Source organism: Candoia aspera, chromosome 2 (genome assembly GCF_035149785.1).
Source record: "Candoia aspera isolate rCanAsp1 chromosome 2, rCanAsp1.hap2, whole genome shotgun sequence".
Lineage (NCBI taxonomy): Eukaryota > Metazoa > Chordata > Lepidosauria > Squamata > Boidae > Candoia > Candoia aspera.
In genome coordinates, this window is record NC_086154.1 from 159,850,710 (window position 1) to 159,869,472 (window position 18,763).

The window sequence follows — 18,763 nt, forward strand, 5'->3', positions numbered from 1 at the left end:
GATCATCTGTACAGCATCTTCCAACAAAATGGATACCCGCTCAACTTTATTAAAAAGTGCCTTACCACCCAACCCACTACAACCCAACCAATAGAAACTATGAAAAGGATAACACTGCCATACATCAGAAACATCTCAGAAACCACCAAGAGAGTGTTACAACCACATGGCATCACCGTAGCACATAAACCAACTAAAACTCTTCAAAACATATTAAGCAACCCAAAAGACCCAATAGCCCAAGAAGAAAAAACAGGAGTTATTCACAACATACAATGCAAAGACTGTAACAGCCACTATGTAGGACAGACAGGCAGAAGACTAGCAGAGCGCATCCACGAACACCAACTAGCAGTCAGAAGGCATGATGAGAACTCCTTAATCTCACAACACATGGACAGACTCAACCATAGTTTCAACTGGGAAACTGAGCATCCTAAACCAAGCCAAATCCAAAAAAGCCAGAGAATTCCTGGAAGCCTGGCACTCAGACAAAGCAGCCATCAACAGACACATAGAGGTAAACAACATCTACATACCATTCAAAAGAGACAATAGAAAAGCCAAAAGACCAGTACACTCCCTTGCCAGCAATCAACACCCAGATATGCAAAAATCTACACTAGGATTAACACCAGGTGAACCATCAAACAGCACAATACACCCTAATCAAGGAATTATTAACTCAGTCAATCAACCAAGCAGCAAACAACAGCCCAATCAAAGAACTCCCAAGGAGAAAACAACACCCCTACCAACACAAGCAGGGCAAGCCACGGTATATAAACTGAGAGCAAGGCCCACTCCCTCTTCGCACTGAAGATGTTTCCTAGTCCGGCAATGAAACGTCTGCAAGAAAACAACAAGGCTCAGAGAGCACCAAGGACTCCACAGTTCAACCCTGAGCTACAAATATTTGCTTCGATTGAAATCAAACAAAGCAACTGAAATAGTTCAACACAACAAATGCTTCAAGTGGTGTCCCCACATTCAACTGAAAATGCAACTTATAATGACTTCTCCAGTCTCAAAATTATTCAACCCCTTCATGGCAAGCATCTTCAGTACTTAGTAGAGCACCCTTTTGTTGTTATGACCTGCTGCAAACAAGATGCATAGCCAGACACCAGCTTCTGGCAGTGTTCCTGAGGAATCTTAGCCCATTCCTCATGAGCAAGGGCCTCCAGTTCAGTAATATTCTTGGGTTTGCGTGCTGCAACCGCCTTCTTCAAATCCCACCAGAGATTTTCTATGGGATTCAAGTCAGGTGACTGTGAGGGCCATTGTACATTCTTCCAGGACTTCTGCATCCAAGCCTTAGTGGAATTTGAGGTATGCTTGGGATCATTGTCCTGTTGGAAGGTCCAATGACGCCCAAGCTTCAGCTTCCTTATGGACGGCATGACGTTTTCTCCTAGGATTTCCTGATACTTCAATGAATCCATCTTGCCGTCCACACGCTGCAGGTTTCCAGCGCCAGAGGATGCAAAGCAGCCCCAGAGCATCACTGAGCCATCACCATGCTTAACTGTAGGCAGAGTGTTCTTTCAGCGTATGCTTCATTATTCTTCCTCCAGACATACCGCTGATCCATTGGGCCTAAAAGTTCCAGTTTTGTTTCATCACTCCACAGAACAGAATCCCAAAACTTCTGTGGCTTATTTATATGATTTTGAGCACATTGGAGCCAACTTTTCTTGTGCTTTTGGGTCAGTAGTGGTGTACATCTTGGAGTTCTGGCATGGAAACCTTCTGTGTTTAGTACACGCCTTACTGTGCTCACTGAAACCTCAGTGCCTGTTGCCACCAAGTCTTGCTGCAGGTCTTTTGCGGTCACTTGAGGGTTTCTCTCCACCTGCCTTCTCAGAAATCTGGTTGCAGCCACTGACAGCTTCCTTTTTCTGCCCCGTCCAGGTAGTGTAACCACTGTTCCTTGAACTATGAACTTGCAAACTATGCTTCCAATGGTGTCTCTAGGAACATTCAGTGCCTTCGCTATCTTTTTGTATCCTGTTCCTTGTTTGGGAAGGGCAATGATCTCTTCTCTTACCTTTTTGGACCATTCTTTTGACTTAGCCATACTGTATTTCTAACATGCAGTCAAATGTGACACTCAACAAACCCCTAGCCGGTTCAGGTATTTCATGTGCTCCAGCTCAAGCACACCTGGTACATCTAATGAAGCCCTTGAATAGCTGCATCAGGTGTGCTTGAGACAACACCTTTTTTGCATACTGTGTATGTGCTGTTGTGACGGATTCTATTCAGGGGGTTGAATAATTCTGAGACTGGAAAAGTCATGTTGCATTTTCAGTTGAATTTGGGGACACCACTTGAAGCATTCATTGTGTTGAGCTATTTCAATTGCTTTTGTTTGATTTGTTCATTGCAAACAGCTGAAAGTCTGTACATTTTGACAATCAACCTGATTTGCAATGGGGGTGAATAATTTCGATTACAACTGTAATCCTTCCTTCAGCCTTTCTGCTGGAGTAACTTCCAAGGATGCCAGAAACTCTGCTCTGCCCCACTGTGTTTTTAATCATACATGTTTAAACCTCTGATTGGGATTTAGCTGATGTACTGCCCACAGGCTATGCTTGACCCATGCAGCATCACCCACTGCCTCTTGTGAGGATCAGCTTTCCTCTTCTACCTGTCTGTGCATGCCCAAACACAGAATCATGTGGGAAGATGGCCACACTGGATCTTCTGGAGAATTAATACAAATGATTGATTTCACTCTTTAATACCCCCCGAAACAGAAACATTGGCTAAATGTTTTGGGAGGTTCAATGAAGAGTGTAGTGGTACCTTAAGCCTCAGTAGTAGTAAACATTTGTCTTGTCAATTATTCGCACCCCCCCAAAAGCCCAAATCCTTTATGGCTCTAATAGCAGCAGAATTCATGATTCAGGTCAAGATGTTCAATTCCCTGTATTTGCAAGTATCAGCTCCAGCATTTAATCTATAAATACCAAGACAGATGGGCAGCTGCCAACTGTCTCTGGAAGTTGGGGTTCAGGGCTCATGCTGCAGAATGTTAGGATGCAAGGAAAACATTTACATTTTATTTTATCATCTCTGTGTCACTGGAACAATGTTTTCTCTATCCTTTCAGGTAATGCTCAAATACAAGGACAAAAAGTGGTATCAGTTCTGACTTTTAACCCAGAAGCTGTCCCTCAAAGTACTGTGACTAGAAGTCAAAGGGACGAGCCTCAAAAGATCAGCCTCTTGGCAGAAGCAGCTCTTGTTCTACGCTGTTTCCTCTTTCCTGTTCCCCAGAGAGTCAAAGAAGAACGTAGTTTTCTCAGGCCACTGCACAGTGGAACTGTGAATCTACCCTGAGTCTTTTCCCAATGATCAATATCTAACAGGTAACATTTAACTGGCTTTGAGTATGAGCTGTGGAGAGGATAAGTCCTGGTTTAAAGCAGCATGTATATATTAGATTGTTAATGCAGTTACACTGAACAAAACCTTGCATGATTAACTGGCTTCTTATACAAAGAAAAAAAAAAGCAAAGCATGCTACGACTGAGGAAAGGGGATTTATTGTTATGTTCCACAAATAGACATATAGACATTTTAAAACATTTTAAAATGTTTTAAAATGTCTAGCATGTTGCTTTCAGCTGAAAATGCATTTCTCTGATCTGACATTCCTTTTCTGTAGGCAAGTTTAGTTTGAAAACAGTCATGCATTTTATTAGTTAACAAATAAAGTAACATTAAAGTTCACTGGCCAAACTTTTGTGCTTTCTTTATGGGATGTCTAGACATTTTCAGACAGCTGTTACTACTGCTTTGTATCAGTATTTCATATCTCCCTTAAGTTTGTTCCATCAAAGTTCCAGATCATTTTGCAACTTTTCCAAAATTCATGATCGTTTTTAATATGCTATTTTATTATCCAAAATCATGCATCTTTGTCTTAAACTTTCCTTAAATTTGCACATTTTGTGAAGTTTTTGAGCTGAGAAATATCTTGACGCAGATTGTAGTAGATTGTTTGAATTATGTTTCTGGTTTTTTTTGTTGGTTTTTTTTTTTTTAGATTTTTTATCCCACCTTTATTATTGTTTTGTAAATAACTCAAGGCAGCAAACATACCTAACACTTTTGATGGAAATCCGATGGATTTCTCCAACACTGTTTTTGCTTATACTTTGGGAACTGCAGCAAAAATTTATAAATAAACTATACAGATTACAACTAGTGTTGCTTTATTTTTCAGTAATTGTAGTGGAAAATATATTTAGTAAGCAGGTTATATTAAGACATAAATTTCATGTTCAAAAGGAATTGCAAAGATTTCTTTGCGGCGATCCCCAAATTAGATCACTGGGCACTAACATGGCCAAGGATGAGGTGAGGGTGAATAGCTTAGTAAAAAGGCTTTTTAAAAACAAAATAAAGGACCAAGATTCATAAAAGGATGGGGAACGTTTTGACAACAAAGTTTGTCCCTTTCCACAAAAACCTTTGTCTAACTGAGAGCGTCTTGAAGCATCTACCAAGAAACACCTAGCCTCCAGAGAGTGAGGAAGTGCTGAGACAAATATGTTTACCTCTGATTCGCTGCTGGTCAGAGATGCTGAAGTTACTGAAAGCATAATCCCAGATAATCTGTTAGGAAAAAATTGAAGAGAATGATAGAAACCATACTGTCTGCCCAAAAACTTAGTGACCATCTCCAATTCACAAAGCCCATAAGTGATGAAAAGAGGGAAGGGTCACCAAGGAAGATATGGAAAAATAACTTGGAATATTAAGTCTAAAGTTCAGAATGATCTGAGGCTGATGAAAGTTCAGAAACTTTCAAAACAAAAGGAAATGCAACACTGCACCAACTACTCAATGAACTTACCGAAAGGACCACAAAATGACGAGAAGTTAGGTGGATTGCTCTACTGTATAAAGAAAAGAGTGTGGTGGTGTAAAATAGTTTTATAAAATTGTGCATAGTATGGAGAAATGTATCAAATGAAATTGTCCAAGTCTATTACAGAACCAGGATCTATTATCACACAGTATGCAGTTAAACATTGTATGGGTATCTAAGCCAACAAAAGTTGATGTAAAGTCCTTGGCAAGAGTTTTACTCTTATATTAAGAAATGCAATATAAATAAAAAAATAAGATTTATTATAGTTGCTATCAGTCATTTAGTAAATGAAAGTTATTTGATTGAGAGTTTGGTTATGGTTACTTTATTTTGAGATGTGCTGGAAAATTAGGGAGTTGGACTGGAGGCAAGGCTAAACAGAATCACTGAATGAGAAATCAAAAGTACTTCTTTGTCTAGTTTAACTGTGGGTTATACTACCATAGGTTTTGATGGTAATCATAAAATTTCCTTTAACAAAAACACTTTTAATAAACTACAATAAAAACAAAAGTAAATTGTCATTATTTCAGCATTCACAGGTTTTCCATTCAGTAAAACAGATACTGAAACATGCTTCAATCAGCATTTCCTACTTCAGTTCATGAATGTACCTTTTAGGGAAGAATTATGTATCGTGCTGTTGTCACTGGTCCCAATAAAGATGTTACTCCAGCTGTGCTTTTGGGATACTTTTGTCATGGACCAACATGGCTATTTGTGTGCCTTGGAAATTACTGAATTGAGTTGCCCTGAGCAGATTCCACCACCACTGGCCAATTATTTTCTCTTATCTGAAGAGGAATTTTACGTTTTTAAGATCCGATCTTCTTTGCCCAATATGCTACCCTACACTGTTCAGGAATAATTGACTTTTTCCTTAGTGGATCTCCAGAATTATTCTGTGGCTCAGTTCACTTATTTCTGCTCTGTGAGCCTTGCTTTTTCCAGAAAGAGGCAGATTTCATGCTTTCAGAGTTGGTGTCCCCAGCCACTGCTCACACGTTTGCTAAGCCATAGTTCATTTCACCATAGTTAATAACAATAAATCACAATACACTAGGTTCACACAATGTGCAAAGCTAAATTGAAATAAACTATTTTTACTTATGTGAACCAGCTAGTGAATGTGTGTGTGTGTGTTATGCTACTTTGCACTGATTGGTTAGTAGGAACAATTGTCCCCAAATCTTGACATTATTCAGTGTATCTGTCTAAAGATAGTGGCTTATCATGTTAGCACGTCATCTAATCCTAGATGTCCCATCATCTCCAGTTAGTACGAATCAGAATTTGAAATCAACAACTAACTTAACTGACTACAGATATCCTAGCTGGCCTAATTTTTAGACTTCATTTTTTTGGCTTCATCACCATAATTTTGCCTACTCAACGATTGTGAAGAACTCAAAAGCTCACATACTCTTTTTTGCCATTTTGGCTGATTCTAATAAAAGTATTACCAAACTATAGATTTTGGATTTTTGTTTAATATGAAGTTAAACATGTTTCCATATGTGCAAATAGGACAATTATGGCCACATTCTCCCAAGGTTCCAGCCATCTTCAAGCAATTCCTCCTTATTGGAGATTAGGTTCAGGATAGCAGCCCCCCCCCCCCCCCAATTACTTTCTGTTAAGTAACACCGCCTGCAAGAGAGGACAGGAATTTATTGGATCTCTGACTTGGCCAAAGCCTTCTTTGTGGCACAAACCACATAACCAATTGCTCACTTCCTGAACCCTATTCTCTGACACTGGGGTCCTAAATTGGAAGGAGAAGTAAAAATGTGACCCACATTCCCAGTTCCTTCACCTTCCTATGCAGGGCCTCACAGTCTGGAGATCCTTTGAAGGTCTCATCATCTTCCCTCAACCTGTTTTGTACCTTTATTTTTTTTAAATAAGAGTTTTTATTAGATTTAGAACAAAGATAAAAACTACAAAAAAGCAAAAAAAGTACAAGAAAAAAGAAAAAACTAAAACAGTGTGAAAACACAAAGAGAAAAAAAAATTAAAGGTTACATAAAGAGGTGACTTCTGACTTTTAACAGCAAGAATATACAACATTTTCCATAATCAATCCCTTACCCTATATTAAACCAAAATCACATTATTTCTATAAATCATTCTATTAGCACATTATAAAAATCACTAAATACATTTGCTCCTTCCCTTTATATTAAAAGAAAGAATACAAACCTCCTAATCAACTCCCCCCACCAAATAACATTTCTTTCTTTCTTTCCTACTACTATTCTATACTTTTCTGTCTGCTATAATAGAGATCAAACTAAAAGCATATAACTTGTCTGCCACTATAGTTAATAATACAATTATAATTATCTTAATCATATTAAGCCTAAAACCAAGCATTTATTATTATATCTTATTAAACTTAATCCAGATCATTAAAGAGAAATGAAGTCAAACAAGCCTTAAAAGCAATCCAGATAATTATTCTTAAACTCTTACCCAACTTCAAAATAAACCAGAGCATTTACGTATCTCCACAATACACACAAAGCATTTTTCATAAATAAAATCAAACAGTCCAACTGCCCCCTTTAAAGACTCTGACTTCTCAGCAGAACACCTCCCATAGATAACAACCCCTCCTTTTCCATAACATTCCATCAGAAAATAAATCTCACTTATGACTTGCAATTCGTTCTGTCCCTTTAATTTCTTCAAGTTGACTACTCAATCATTGCCTGGCATTTCAACAAAAGCCTCAGTCTTGCTGTTAGTAGAAACAGCAGAAACTAACGCTTAGTTTCTATTGTTGTTGAGCTCTTCAATTTCTTCCACAACATCCTCAACCAGATGACACATTTTAGAACTGATGTTCTCTACAGTGTCCCAAATATCTTGCATAATGTGACAGGAATCGAAAAGAATCTGTTTAAGCTCACAATGGAAATCCAAGAAAGTCTGCTTGAAATCCTCCATGTCTCAGGCAGTAGATTATGGCGCCCCCTAGGTACTTAACTAGCAAAAGTAGGAGTTAATGGAAAATTTCTGAAAGATGTTCACACAAGTGAAAGTATGGTGACAATTCCCCAGGGAAAAAAGCAGCAGAAAGCTAAAAGTCCAGAACAGCAGATTCAACATGTAAGAAAATAGTAAAATCTTCAAATTTAATGCAAAAATAGTAACAGGGAGACAATTATGTATTCTCAACCGTCCTTAGTATTTGGATGGAAAGCAAAATCCAAAACTTAAAAAAAAAATTAATCCCAAAAATAATAAGCACCAAGAAAGCTCGCTTCTCCTTGCTGTAAAAAGTCTTACAGTACATAAACTTAAAATGAAATAAATTGGGTGATTTAGAAATGGGGTGGCTGGTCTTAGTGTCCCTTTAAGGCTACAGCGCGGCTTGGAAATGGTGACGTCCCAGCCTCCCGGCAGCTCTTACCAGGTTAGTGCAAATGCTGTTTGTGATCCTCTGGTTGCAAGTCGCCATTCAGGAGGGCAGATGGTATGATTCTGAGCGTTTTCTTTGTCCGTGACAATGCTCCTGGGCTTCAGGAAAAACCTGCCTGAGCCCAAAAAAACCTGCCATATTGTCAGTTCTGTCCGCAGTGCCCACAGACACAGCTGTTCAGTTCACCATGTCCCCACCGGAAGTCAGCTTGTTTTGTACCTTTAAAAGCTTTAACTATTCAGGACTTGGCTTAATTTGCATTTTGCTTCTTTCCTTGTGTTTTTGTCCTTTAACTGTTTTAAAGGAAGTTATGACCTCATATCTTCCATACTGGCTCTCTCATATTGTAACTTCTGTTCCTCAGTTTTCCTTTACAGGTAGGTCTCAATTAGTGCGATTAAGGAATCCCACAAAATGGTCACATTATTTGAAACCGCACTATTCAAAGTGGTATTTCTATGGGAAATGTGGTAATTGGTTCCAGCTCAACAGAAATAGGCAATGAAAATTTTTAAACATATATTTATGTATATTAATGAAATATAAAAAAGGATAAAAATAATTTAAATTTATGGCTAACAAAGTTACAGTGTAGTTATAGAAAGCAAAATAAAAACAAAAGAATTCTACCATAGATTTGGGCATTCAACATCTCACCCTATTTTAGCATTGCTATGACCACATTCATGTTGTTTAATTACATCAAAATTTTGCTCTAGTAATAAAGAGCCTCTTCTTTTTTAAACTTGCACTGTTTTCCTCTGACAGAATCTTCCTTTTCTCCATTTTGCACACATGAAGATTAGCAGTGTCTAAAACCCCAACTGCAACTGCACATGCACTAACCTCAATTGTGCATATGCTAATCTCACATTAACTAAATTTTGGGTTGCATTAAACTTGACCTGGTATCAATTTACAATTTGCACTTAAAGATTGCATTATTCAAACTTGTAGTAATCACAACATACCTGTATTAAGAGAGCTTTGCTCTGCCCAGAATTTCTGTGTAATTATCTTCAACATGCCTCCTCTATTGTTTCCAGATGGGGGTCGGTGGGTGGCCTTTTTGAAAGTATGTTTTTCCCCTCAGACTATCTTAGTTCCTCTGATTCCAGGCCCCATCAGGTATTTTAGTTGTTCTTTTGGAATTCACACCTCAGTGCTCTGCTGCACACACAAAGAGGTTAATCCCCCCCTTCCTTCTGGATATCCGCTGTCTCCTGTCTGCTGACAGCAGTTTCTTCTACTCCTGACCCTCCCTCCAAATTCTCCTAGCCCTCTGTCCCACCAGTTCTTTACTTGTCATAGTACAATGCAAGTTAGGCACCATCTCATCACAGCTCAACTTTTTGATTATCAGAGTGAAATATCCAAATGCAGAACTAATTTTCAAATACAGCTTGGGAGAAGGAACACATTTGTTTATTTTACACAAAATGATGAGATAAATTATATTATGGAACAAAGTGAGCAAATTCATTGACTAATTTAAATCACACAGAAAAGACATAACAAAGCAGTAAGCTACACTATATAGGATTTGTCAGACGAAAAATGAAATAGGAAAAGAATGGATTGCAAATGTTTAAATACAAAATTGTGTTCAAGAGACATCCCAATCACCTACCACGCCCTGCAATAGACACATAGTTCATGCATGTACTCCTTGGAAGTAATTTACCCTTAGCAGGGTATTCATATTTTGTACCTTCCTTTATACATATGAAGCAAACTCATAAGGCTGATGTACATATATGGTCAATATCTGGCATATAAAAAAATCATGGAATTATTACAGAAACCTGAAATACAGATACTCAATATATTCCAGTTACATACATAGTAAAATAGATTAATTCCAGTTTGTTTTTCATATATTTCACTATGTATGTTACTGGAATATATGGAGTACATAATCTTTATACAAAAAGCTTCTGCACTGGTAAAATGTAACAATTCATTCTTCTAGCTGTTCCTAGCTGCACTGCATTTGAAAAAAAAAATCTTATATTCACCTTTCTCTTAAGCGTCAATATTTGAACAGTTAAAAATGGGCTTTGGAATCACTAAGATTATCGTCAGGAAATAATACTATTTGGTGAAATAATTTCACAGCAATTTCTAGTTATAACGGGATCTCTGAATTATTTTCTTAATTGATCTAGGGGTTTAGATTTTTTCTGAAATACCAATGGATGTACCAATGCTAAAAACAGAAATATGTCCAGTCTATAAATTTCCTCACAGAATTGTGCATTACAAACTTCTGTTCCACATTCAGAATTCTAGGTCTTGGAGATGTCCCCAACTAGGTCCAATTTTGATCCTTACTGAAAGCTTTACTGAGAGTTTTACAGCATTTTCCATTTCATGCTTAACAATCTGTGCCACCTGAAAACAACAACAACATAGTCTTAGAAAAATAACTGGGTGCATGGTTCCCATGAGATGGTCAAACCTGTAACTTTTTTTTACTAGTTAGGTATTTGAATAAACCTTTAATCATAAACTATTTTATGTCATTTTTTCAAAATGCAATCTTATACCAGCCCAAGCCCAAACATAGAATGGCATTTTGCAGCATGAAAATAAGCCCATTCGCACTTCATTCCCCAAGGCTCTGAATGCAACTTCTATCTAAAGTGACATTATAAGATGTAGGCCTAAACATAAGGACAGGACTGGATTGGAGCCCAGTAACAAGGGTGAACAGGAGGCAACTTCCCTTTCTATTTTTACTGTATTCTTTGCAGTCAACTTGGTGAACACCCAGACACCAACCAGTTTGTAAGGATTTTAGGAGAACTGAATCGTTGTACCTGAATTATACTGTCTTCTGCAACTTCATAGAGAAGTTCATCATGCAGTTGGAGTATGAAGAATCCTCCATGTCTGGCATGCATAATCCCCCTCTTTCCCATCCTCTGTGGTTTTTCTAGACAAATAAAACGAACACTGTATCTTTAAACATTAAAAGAACAGTTTCAACAGATTTAAAAGTTATAAAACTGTTTAAAGACAAATCATTATTGCTACATGAATAGAAATATCCTGCCCTCCAAAGGAAAGAAGTGGTAGTGCTAGTGAAGAAAACCCTGAAATGATTTGGAAGTAGGATCACCAGGACAGATACATATTGTTAAGCCAATGGATTCAACAAACCTAGATTCAGCTTTTATAAGTTGAAACGAATACAGAAGCCTTTTTGTAGAGAAATAACTGTTTTGTTCTAACCTGCATTAGTCAGGACATGTTTAGAGTAACATATATAGTTCTGGACATTACATTTTAGCAAAACACTGATAGGTTAGACTGCTAGGATAAAAAACCAAACCAGGATGATGAGGGAGATGAACACCAGGTCCAATGAAAAATGCAGAAGATGAGGCAAAATTGTTCTCTGTTATTCCAAGGGGTAAGATTATGGATTAAAATTACAGGAAAGCAGGTTTTGGCTTAACATTAGAAAAGCCTTCCAAATGGGTAGTTCGTTTGACAGAGGTATACTTTCCTGCCCCTGAAGTATTTCAGCAAATGCTACATAGCTATAATGGTATTTTGCAGTGTTATACTGGACTTAGCAGGAAAAAGGCTAGTTCAAGAAGATCCATCAGCTGCCATCACCATATATAACTCTGCCCCATCTCCCACTGTCACTCTTCCCAGGTCCCCTTTCTGACTTAGGTCATTTGATTCTGATGCACATTTTGGAGAACTAGGCCAGTTTCCTTCCTACAAACAAGCTGTGTCTAACTACGATCCCCTTCCTGAAATTGCCATCTCATTTTGCCTAATGGTGTCACTGCTAAATGCTTTCAAACTTTCTCATTTGGGATTATTTTTTCCCCCTACAATTTTGAGCCCATATCTGGTTGAACTTGAAAGCTCAGGAGCTAGAACAGTCAAGAGTCTGATTTTCCTGCTCTTTCTGGAAAATTAACAAAAGGGGAGAATTGTTATAACTATAAATTACTTTCAAGACTTAGGAATCATTATGAAACTAAAAATAATGTAACACTTTACATTAATAAAGAATGGATTTTTTTAATTATTTGAATTCATTCTTTATTGTACTATTATTTTATACCAGAGCCAATATTATAGATTTATTTTGCTATTACCTCAGTGTTTTTAGATTACATTTCACTCCTTTTTGGTCCTGTTTGCTAGATTTGTAAAGAATTTGTACAGAACTTAGAAAGGAACTAATTCTTATATAATTTAGGCACATTATTTTTTCCCTGGTTTTAATTTTCTCTCTTAACACAGTATTGAGTGCTGTGTTTTAATAAACTGCTTAAGTCAGAAGAAAAAGGCAATTTCATTGCTTTCAATACCTGTGTAAAAGATGCAGGAAATCACTTTCTGTATAGTCAGGAATAGTGCTGTTAAGGATAACACGCAAATATGTGATACAGGGAATCCTGGAACATTCTTCTTCTTTCCCTTGTACTTTTCTTATGAACACTGCAGCTTATACTGATTCTTCTTATTAACATTAAAAATGTAAGAAAAGGGAATATTCTGAAAGATGAATACCTTCCTCTCCCGCATAAATAGGAAAAATAATATTCTCCTTTTCCTGACTAACAATCGCATTTCATTTAGTTAGACCCTAGATTTCAGAAACATCTAACTGATGAAGCAGGGCAGGGGCAGGTGTTAGAACTGCATCTTTCACCAGTCATTCTCCCTTAAGTCAGATGACGAGGGCCTACTGGCACAGACCCCATCCCCCTGCCCTTTCTGACTTATGAGTGAGCATTGGGGAAGGGCATCATTTGAGGTCCTGAGGGCCAAATGTGTTAGGTTGGTGAGCAGTGTTTCCCAAAAGCTTTCCTGTTAAAAGTTTTGATATTGTAAATGCAGTAGTCTAAAAAGTAATGTAAGAGCTGGGTATTTTGCTTTCTTGAAACAGACTTAGAGGTTATCCTTACTTGAGGACATTTTTCATTTACACTGTAAGTGAAAATGTAATTGAGTATTGATCCTAACTGATACAGAACTCAAGGCAGCCCACTCACTATATGGAAATACCTGTGTGGAATATTTGGTGTTCTGAGACAAGCTAAAAGCAAAACCTGGTTATGTTAATATATTGCAGAAGCTCTGAAAAAGGAGCAAACATTTAATATCCTTCTTTTACTTGAAAGTAGGTGTTTCCCATTATTTTAAAATTTAGAACATTTCATACTAAACATAAAATATAAAAACAGAAGAGGAAAAAAATACTGACCTGCCAGCATTTTGGGGAATGAGCTCTCCAAATGTCCAAAAGATTTTACTGCTGAAGGTAAAGCTTCCAGCTGTTTCTGAATATTCACTGTGGCTGCCTTGACAATATCTGCAGCAGAGCCCTGGACAACAGTGTTTACAGCTTGCCTCTCTGCCTAAAGTTAATGAAAATCACAGTGAAGCAGTGCAAACTAATTAACTGTTATAAGTAGGCAATAGAATATATATTCAACTGAGAATGTTAATTTTAACATTCTTTAATGTTTAATTTCCAGGAACTCTGTGTGTGTGTGTCTTCCTTCTAAAAACAGGCTGAAATAATAATAGAGCTGCTAAAAGTACTACAGTACTGTATTTCTGTGTCCTGTAGTATAAATGAAAGCAGGCAAATACAAAGAACAATAGCTATTAGGTGAGTTACAAGTATAATAAGCAAGCAAGCAAATAAATAAAGGCTTACAGGATTGAATGTCAAACTAAAAAAGAAGAGGAAGAACAATGAAGAAGTAGTTGTGATTTGGCAGGTAAAAGAAATGAATAGTTCTGTAGTAAAGCAACATAACTAAATTCCTCTATGCAGTTCTTTTAGTAGGGAGGCTGTGCCATTGCACATGAGTGTGCCCACAATTTATTTATTTTATTTTTATTTATTAAATTTATCCACCACCCAATCTCGTTCAATGACGACTCCGGGCAGTTGAAATTTAATACATTTTAGCATATGAGTTTTAAAAAATCTTCTGGATGAGTTCATATTAAAGCAGATTCAAATCATACAAACCAATATGTACAGTTGGCATTAAAATCCATACATGCTAGGGCCTCCCTGCCCCCCAGCCTCCACAGTCTGTAATCTTTAAAAATATTACCCTAGGAGTTCTTGGCTGTTTGAAAACGGCATACATTATACTTCAAATTTGTCATATAGGCTGACGGGGCCCAAAATTATTGTAATGTGTGTGACAAATGGTACAATTAATAACCATTTTAATCATTTTAAAATGCAAAGTTGGGGAGTTGTTTTTTTTTATGTTTGTATTTAAAACAATGAATGCAGATAATTTGTTAAACTGAACAAGAACTAAATACAGTGAAATATAGTGAAATCCTTCTGAATAACCAAAAATCACAAACCCACACTGAATTTGAATAAAAAAGAGATAGCTCACAGTTGTTAATTGGAAGACCCTCCTGCAGGATATAAGAATTTGATGATTTGGCAACTGATGTGTTTAGGATGGCTGTTCTCTCCAAGAGAACTCAGAGCGACCAGATTTTTCATTCTGATGGGAGGTGGAACGCATCCCCCTGGTATTTATGTGCTCCATTTTGGAGAGGATGTACTGAAATAAATAACAAGGCTGGGGACTGGAAACAATGGGAGCTAGTTGTACATCCATACAGAGGAACGAGAGCTACTGAGAATTACCACTGATATGCTTGGGCTTCACTGCAACGAATGTGAGCTGCAGAGAAGCTACAAATAGATCAAGACATGGATCCTGAGTGGGCAGAAATGGTTTATATTGCTGCAATTTGGTAACAGCAATGACAGGCCAACGGGGAGAAGAAAGGAGAAACACAGCAAACAATATTTGAAAACTAAAGGTAAGATCACACATAAGTATTCAAATAGCAAGAGCAGTACCATGAGAGGGTGGAATACAGGATGGCTATATGCGTTTTATTTCCTCAAAGAGATTTGGTGGTTTGGACAGAATGTTTCTCACTATACCTGAGCCTTCTTGTAAGGATTTGTTTCTTTAATTGCTGGAAGGTATCTACGCCTTCCCATGATTGTCTGCACAAACCCATCTCGGCTGCACTTCTTTGTTGTCTCTTTCAGGAATTTTTGAATGCCTACAACAACATGATATAATGTTAAGCCATTTCCGGTGACAGCTATCAGTTCATCATTTTCAAGTATAAATCTGTGATTATGAGTCCATACATATCTTGCTGTTTTGTACTAACAATATCAGCTTCCTTATCTCAGCAACAGTTGTTTAACGCTCAAATTTAGTGGATATAAGGCATGCCTTACATTAGGTTGCTTCATGCTTAAGTTTTACATTTCCTTATTATTATTATTAGGCAAAGGGCACTGCAATACCCCTACTGTTCCCATGTGCTGGTCTTTCAAAAAACACTGCGTTGTTTTCATGGCCACTGACTCCAAAACGTAGGAAACGATGCTATGGCAAGAGGAAGGAGGCAAGAGTTGCTGCCAGTGGGGGAATGGACTGACCAGAAGCTTTCCAGAGCTGCTGCATTTCAACAGAAAAGACTAGATGTGCTGCCATTTCATATATACTGTAGCATCGCTTTTAATAAATAGACTCATCTCCCAGGCTCTGTAAACATAATGGGAAGAAAGAGATCCAGAGCTGATTCCAAACTGCCTTGAAGATCTGCACCTGCTGGTATATCTCAAATTCCTAAACACTATTTACTGAATAGCAGCAGCAATAACTTGATATCCTCTGAAATGAAAAAAGCTTGGATTAACCAAAATAGAGCTCCCTTCAGAATTCTTCCATGCAAAGTGTCCTGTCGTTGCATGCCCTTAGTTCACCCACATATGTATAAATGAATTTCAGGCTGAGTAATCTTTTCCAGAAATGTGCCAAGCCCTTATGCTTGAACTAGAATGGGGACTATTTCTAAATAGGAAGTCAGTGAACCAAACAGTTTGAAGTTACAAAGTGCAGAGTTTTATTTATAACACTTTCAGATTCTCTCTCTCTCTCTCTCTCACACACACACACAGATATCAGGAAAGAGAAAACAGGCTACTTCATATTTGAACCAAAATGACAGTGGAAGATGGAGGACATTTAGGAAAGTTAACATTGAATTAATAAGGACTGGAAGTGCAGTTGAAAAAGTACAGTTTGCTCTGCATCCAGGAAAAATGGTGAAAATGATGGTCCATGGGAGACAGGTTTGAAGAGAAAAGTAAGAAATAAGAAATTAGTGTTATCACTTATTCTAAAGTAAAAGAAGCAAAAAGTTCAGTATGGTTCATTATCATGGTCACTGACTAATACAACAAAGACAACGTATTTGACAATAAATAAAATATATAGTGGCATAGCTAAAAATAGAGAAAGAAAAGAAATACCAAGCAAGATAGGAAAGCATGCAGAGCACAGTTATGGAGTTCTTTCCGCCCCCTTAGGAGCAGCGCTGTCCTGGGTCATGTGACCAGGAGGGGGGCTTCAGAATGGAGCTGTTAGCAGCATTTTGAGCTGCTGCCCAACAGCTTCTCCCACAGGGCATGTTGAGAGAATTTTCTTCTAGAATGTTTTTCTAGATACCAGATTTTTTCTAGATAGCAGAACCAAGGTATCAGCAGGGAAAGACTTGCTTAATGGTATGCTCTCCCACTTTCAACTGATGCTTAGATGTTTTTTGCCTAAACATTAAACTTTAATTTTCTCATAGTTAATAATTAAATCATTTTAAAAACAATAATGGGCTAACCAATGCGCAGACTTGCCTGAATATCTGAAAGAAAGACTGGCATAAATTACACTAGAACCAACAGTTTCCTTTCTTTGACTTTGACTGGAAAATAAATCCTCCTCTTTTAGCACAGAAATGATATAATTATTATACAAATTAAAAAGAAGTAGAGCAGGGACACCTTGCTTAGCCCTACAAGTTGTTATTATACTATCTGTTAAGTATCCTACTGGGGAAAATCTTATTTGAATGTTGCTGTTTGAATATAATATCATTATCAAAACCAAAAGTAATCCATCAAATATTGTACCTTTTACAATTCTTCTTAAAGGTACATTATAAGTATTGCAGAAGTATATACAGGTGGTCCTCTTTAAGGACCACTTGTTCAGTGACCATTCAAACTTACAGTGGCACTGAATAAGTGGTACTTACAACCAGTCCTTGTACTTACAGCCGTTGCAGCGTCCCCACAGTCATGTGATCGTGATCCGGGCACTCAGCACCCAGCTCGTGATTATGTGACCCACATTTGCGACCTTCTTTGCTGGCTTTCTACAAGCAAAGTCAATGGGGAAGCCGGCAGGAGGTCACAAATGGAGATTATGTGATGTCCTTGCTTAACGACCGATGGTGATTTGCTTAACAACTGCAACTGGAAGTGCCAGAATTTCCATTGGTAACCGGTGTGGTCACATGACGTTGTGCTTTATCTGCATCACTTAGCGATGGAAATTCCAGTCCAATTAAGTGAGGACTACTTGTCCAGGAATAACATTTAACCAGCATTGCATTTAGTAAACCACTGAGCAAAGATGCCAAAAACAATAGGTATTGGTAGCCTTTACCTGGATATCTGGATTTGAAGGACTCAATGAAGCACAAAGCATCAGTTTCTTGAACACCCATCTGCTCCCCTAAGGATTTAGCTCCAATTCCATAGATTATTCCATAGCAAATCTGGAAAAATGACATTCTAATTTACTAGTGAATAACCAACCAGATTCAAGAATAAGACATTTTGCTGGCACAAAACTGTTTTTTCAACTGAAATATTAGATTTTACTTGTTGATCATATACAAAGGATAGTTATTTGAACAATAAAAGCTTTGTCATTTTGAGTGCATTAGACCATGAATTGTTATTGAACTCTGCTTTCCTTAAAACTCTTTGAAAAGGCAAGACAAATACCTTCCAATTTAACTCCTTCATAATGTTCACTTCTAACTACATCAAAAGATTGAAAGACACAGGGAAGGGAAGGGGAATGGGTTATGGAGAATGGGTTATTTTTCCTGCCACAAACTGAGGACCCAGGTTATGGTCTAATGCAATTTGCTGGCTCACTAAACCGTGAGATCACAATTAAAAAGTTTAGCTTCAAATGACAGAAAAAAAATGAATACTGATTCAGAAAAGTGGAATGATGATGATGATGTTGACATTTTAAGGTAATAGAATCAGAAACACAATTGCAAAACTCAGAAGAGAGGAAGAAAACTTATGAAAGCTGCAGAAGGCTACAATGCTCCCTACAAAACGTCCCAGTACAATAATTAGAAGCAGAAAGGTGCCTACACTGTCTCTTTTGGGACTTACACATTAGTTTTATGTGGGGTTGATTTATTAAATTTATATCCTACTCTTCTGCCAAGAAATATATGAGATAGAACTGTAACTTCTCAATGTTCTTGGCATTTGCAATCTCAATCCACACATCCCATTTTGGAATCTAATC

At 37.5% G+C, this 18,763-nt stretch overlaps 2 protein-coding genes across 2 annotated transcripts in view; one reads left to right on the top strand and one right to left on the bottom strand.

Annotated features, from left to right (window-relative positions):
* Positions 1-3,596, top strand: part of STXBP5L (syntaxin binding protein 5L) — an 84,517-nt gene extending 80,921 nt beyond the window's left edge. Inside the window, exon 26 of the mRNA XM_063294610.1 lies at positions 3,122-3,596. Coding sequence (XP_063150680.1) covers positions 3,122-3,163 — 42 coding nt within the window. The 3' untranslated portion in view covers positions 3,164-3,596. The remainder of the gene's footprint in view (positions 1-3,121) is intronic.
* A 6,133-nt stretch (positions 3,597-9,729) lies between these two features.
* Positions 9,730-18,763, bottom strand: part of POLQ (DNA polymerase theta) — a 65,271-nt gene continuing 56,237 nt past the window's right edge. Inside the window, exons 26-30 of the mRNA XM_063294612.1 lie at positions 17,873-17,984; positions 15,292-15,416; positions 13,558-13,711; positions 11,141-11,256; positions 9,730-10,712 (exon numbers count right to left, since the gene is read on the bottom strand). Of these exons, the coding sequence (XP_063150682.1) occupies positions 10,599-10,712; positions 11,141-11,256; positions 13,558-13,711; positions 15,292-15,416; positions 17,873-17,984 (621 nt within the window). The 3' untranslated portion in view covers positions 9,730-10,598. The remainder of the gene's footprint in view (positions 10,713-11,140; positions 11,257-13,557; positions 13,712-15,291; positions 15,417-17,872; positions 17,985-18,763) is intronic.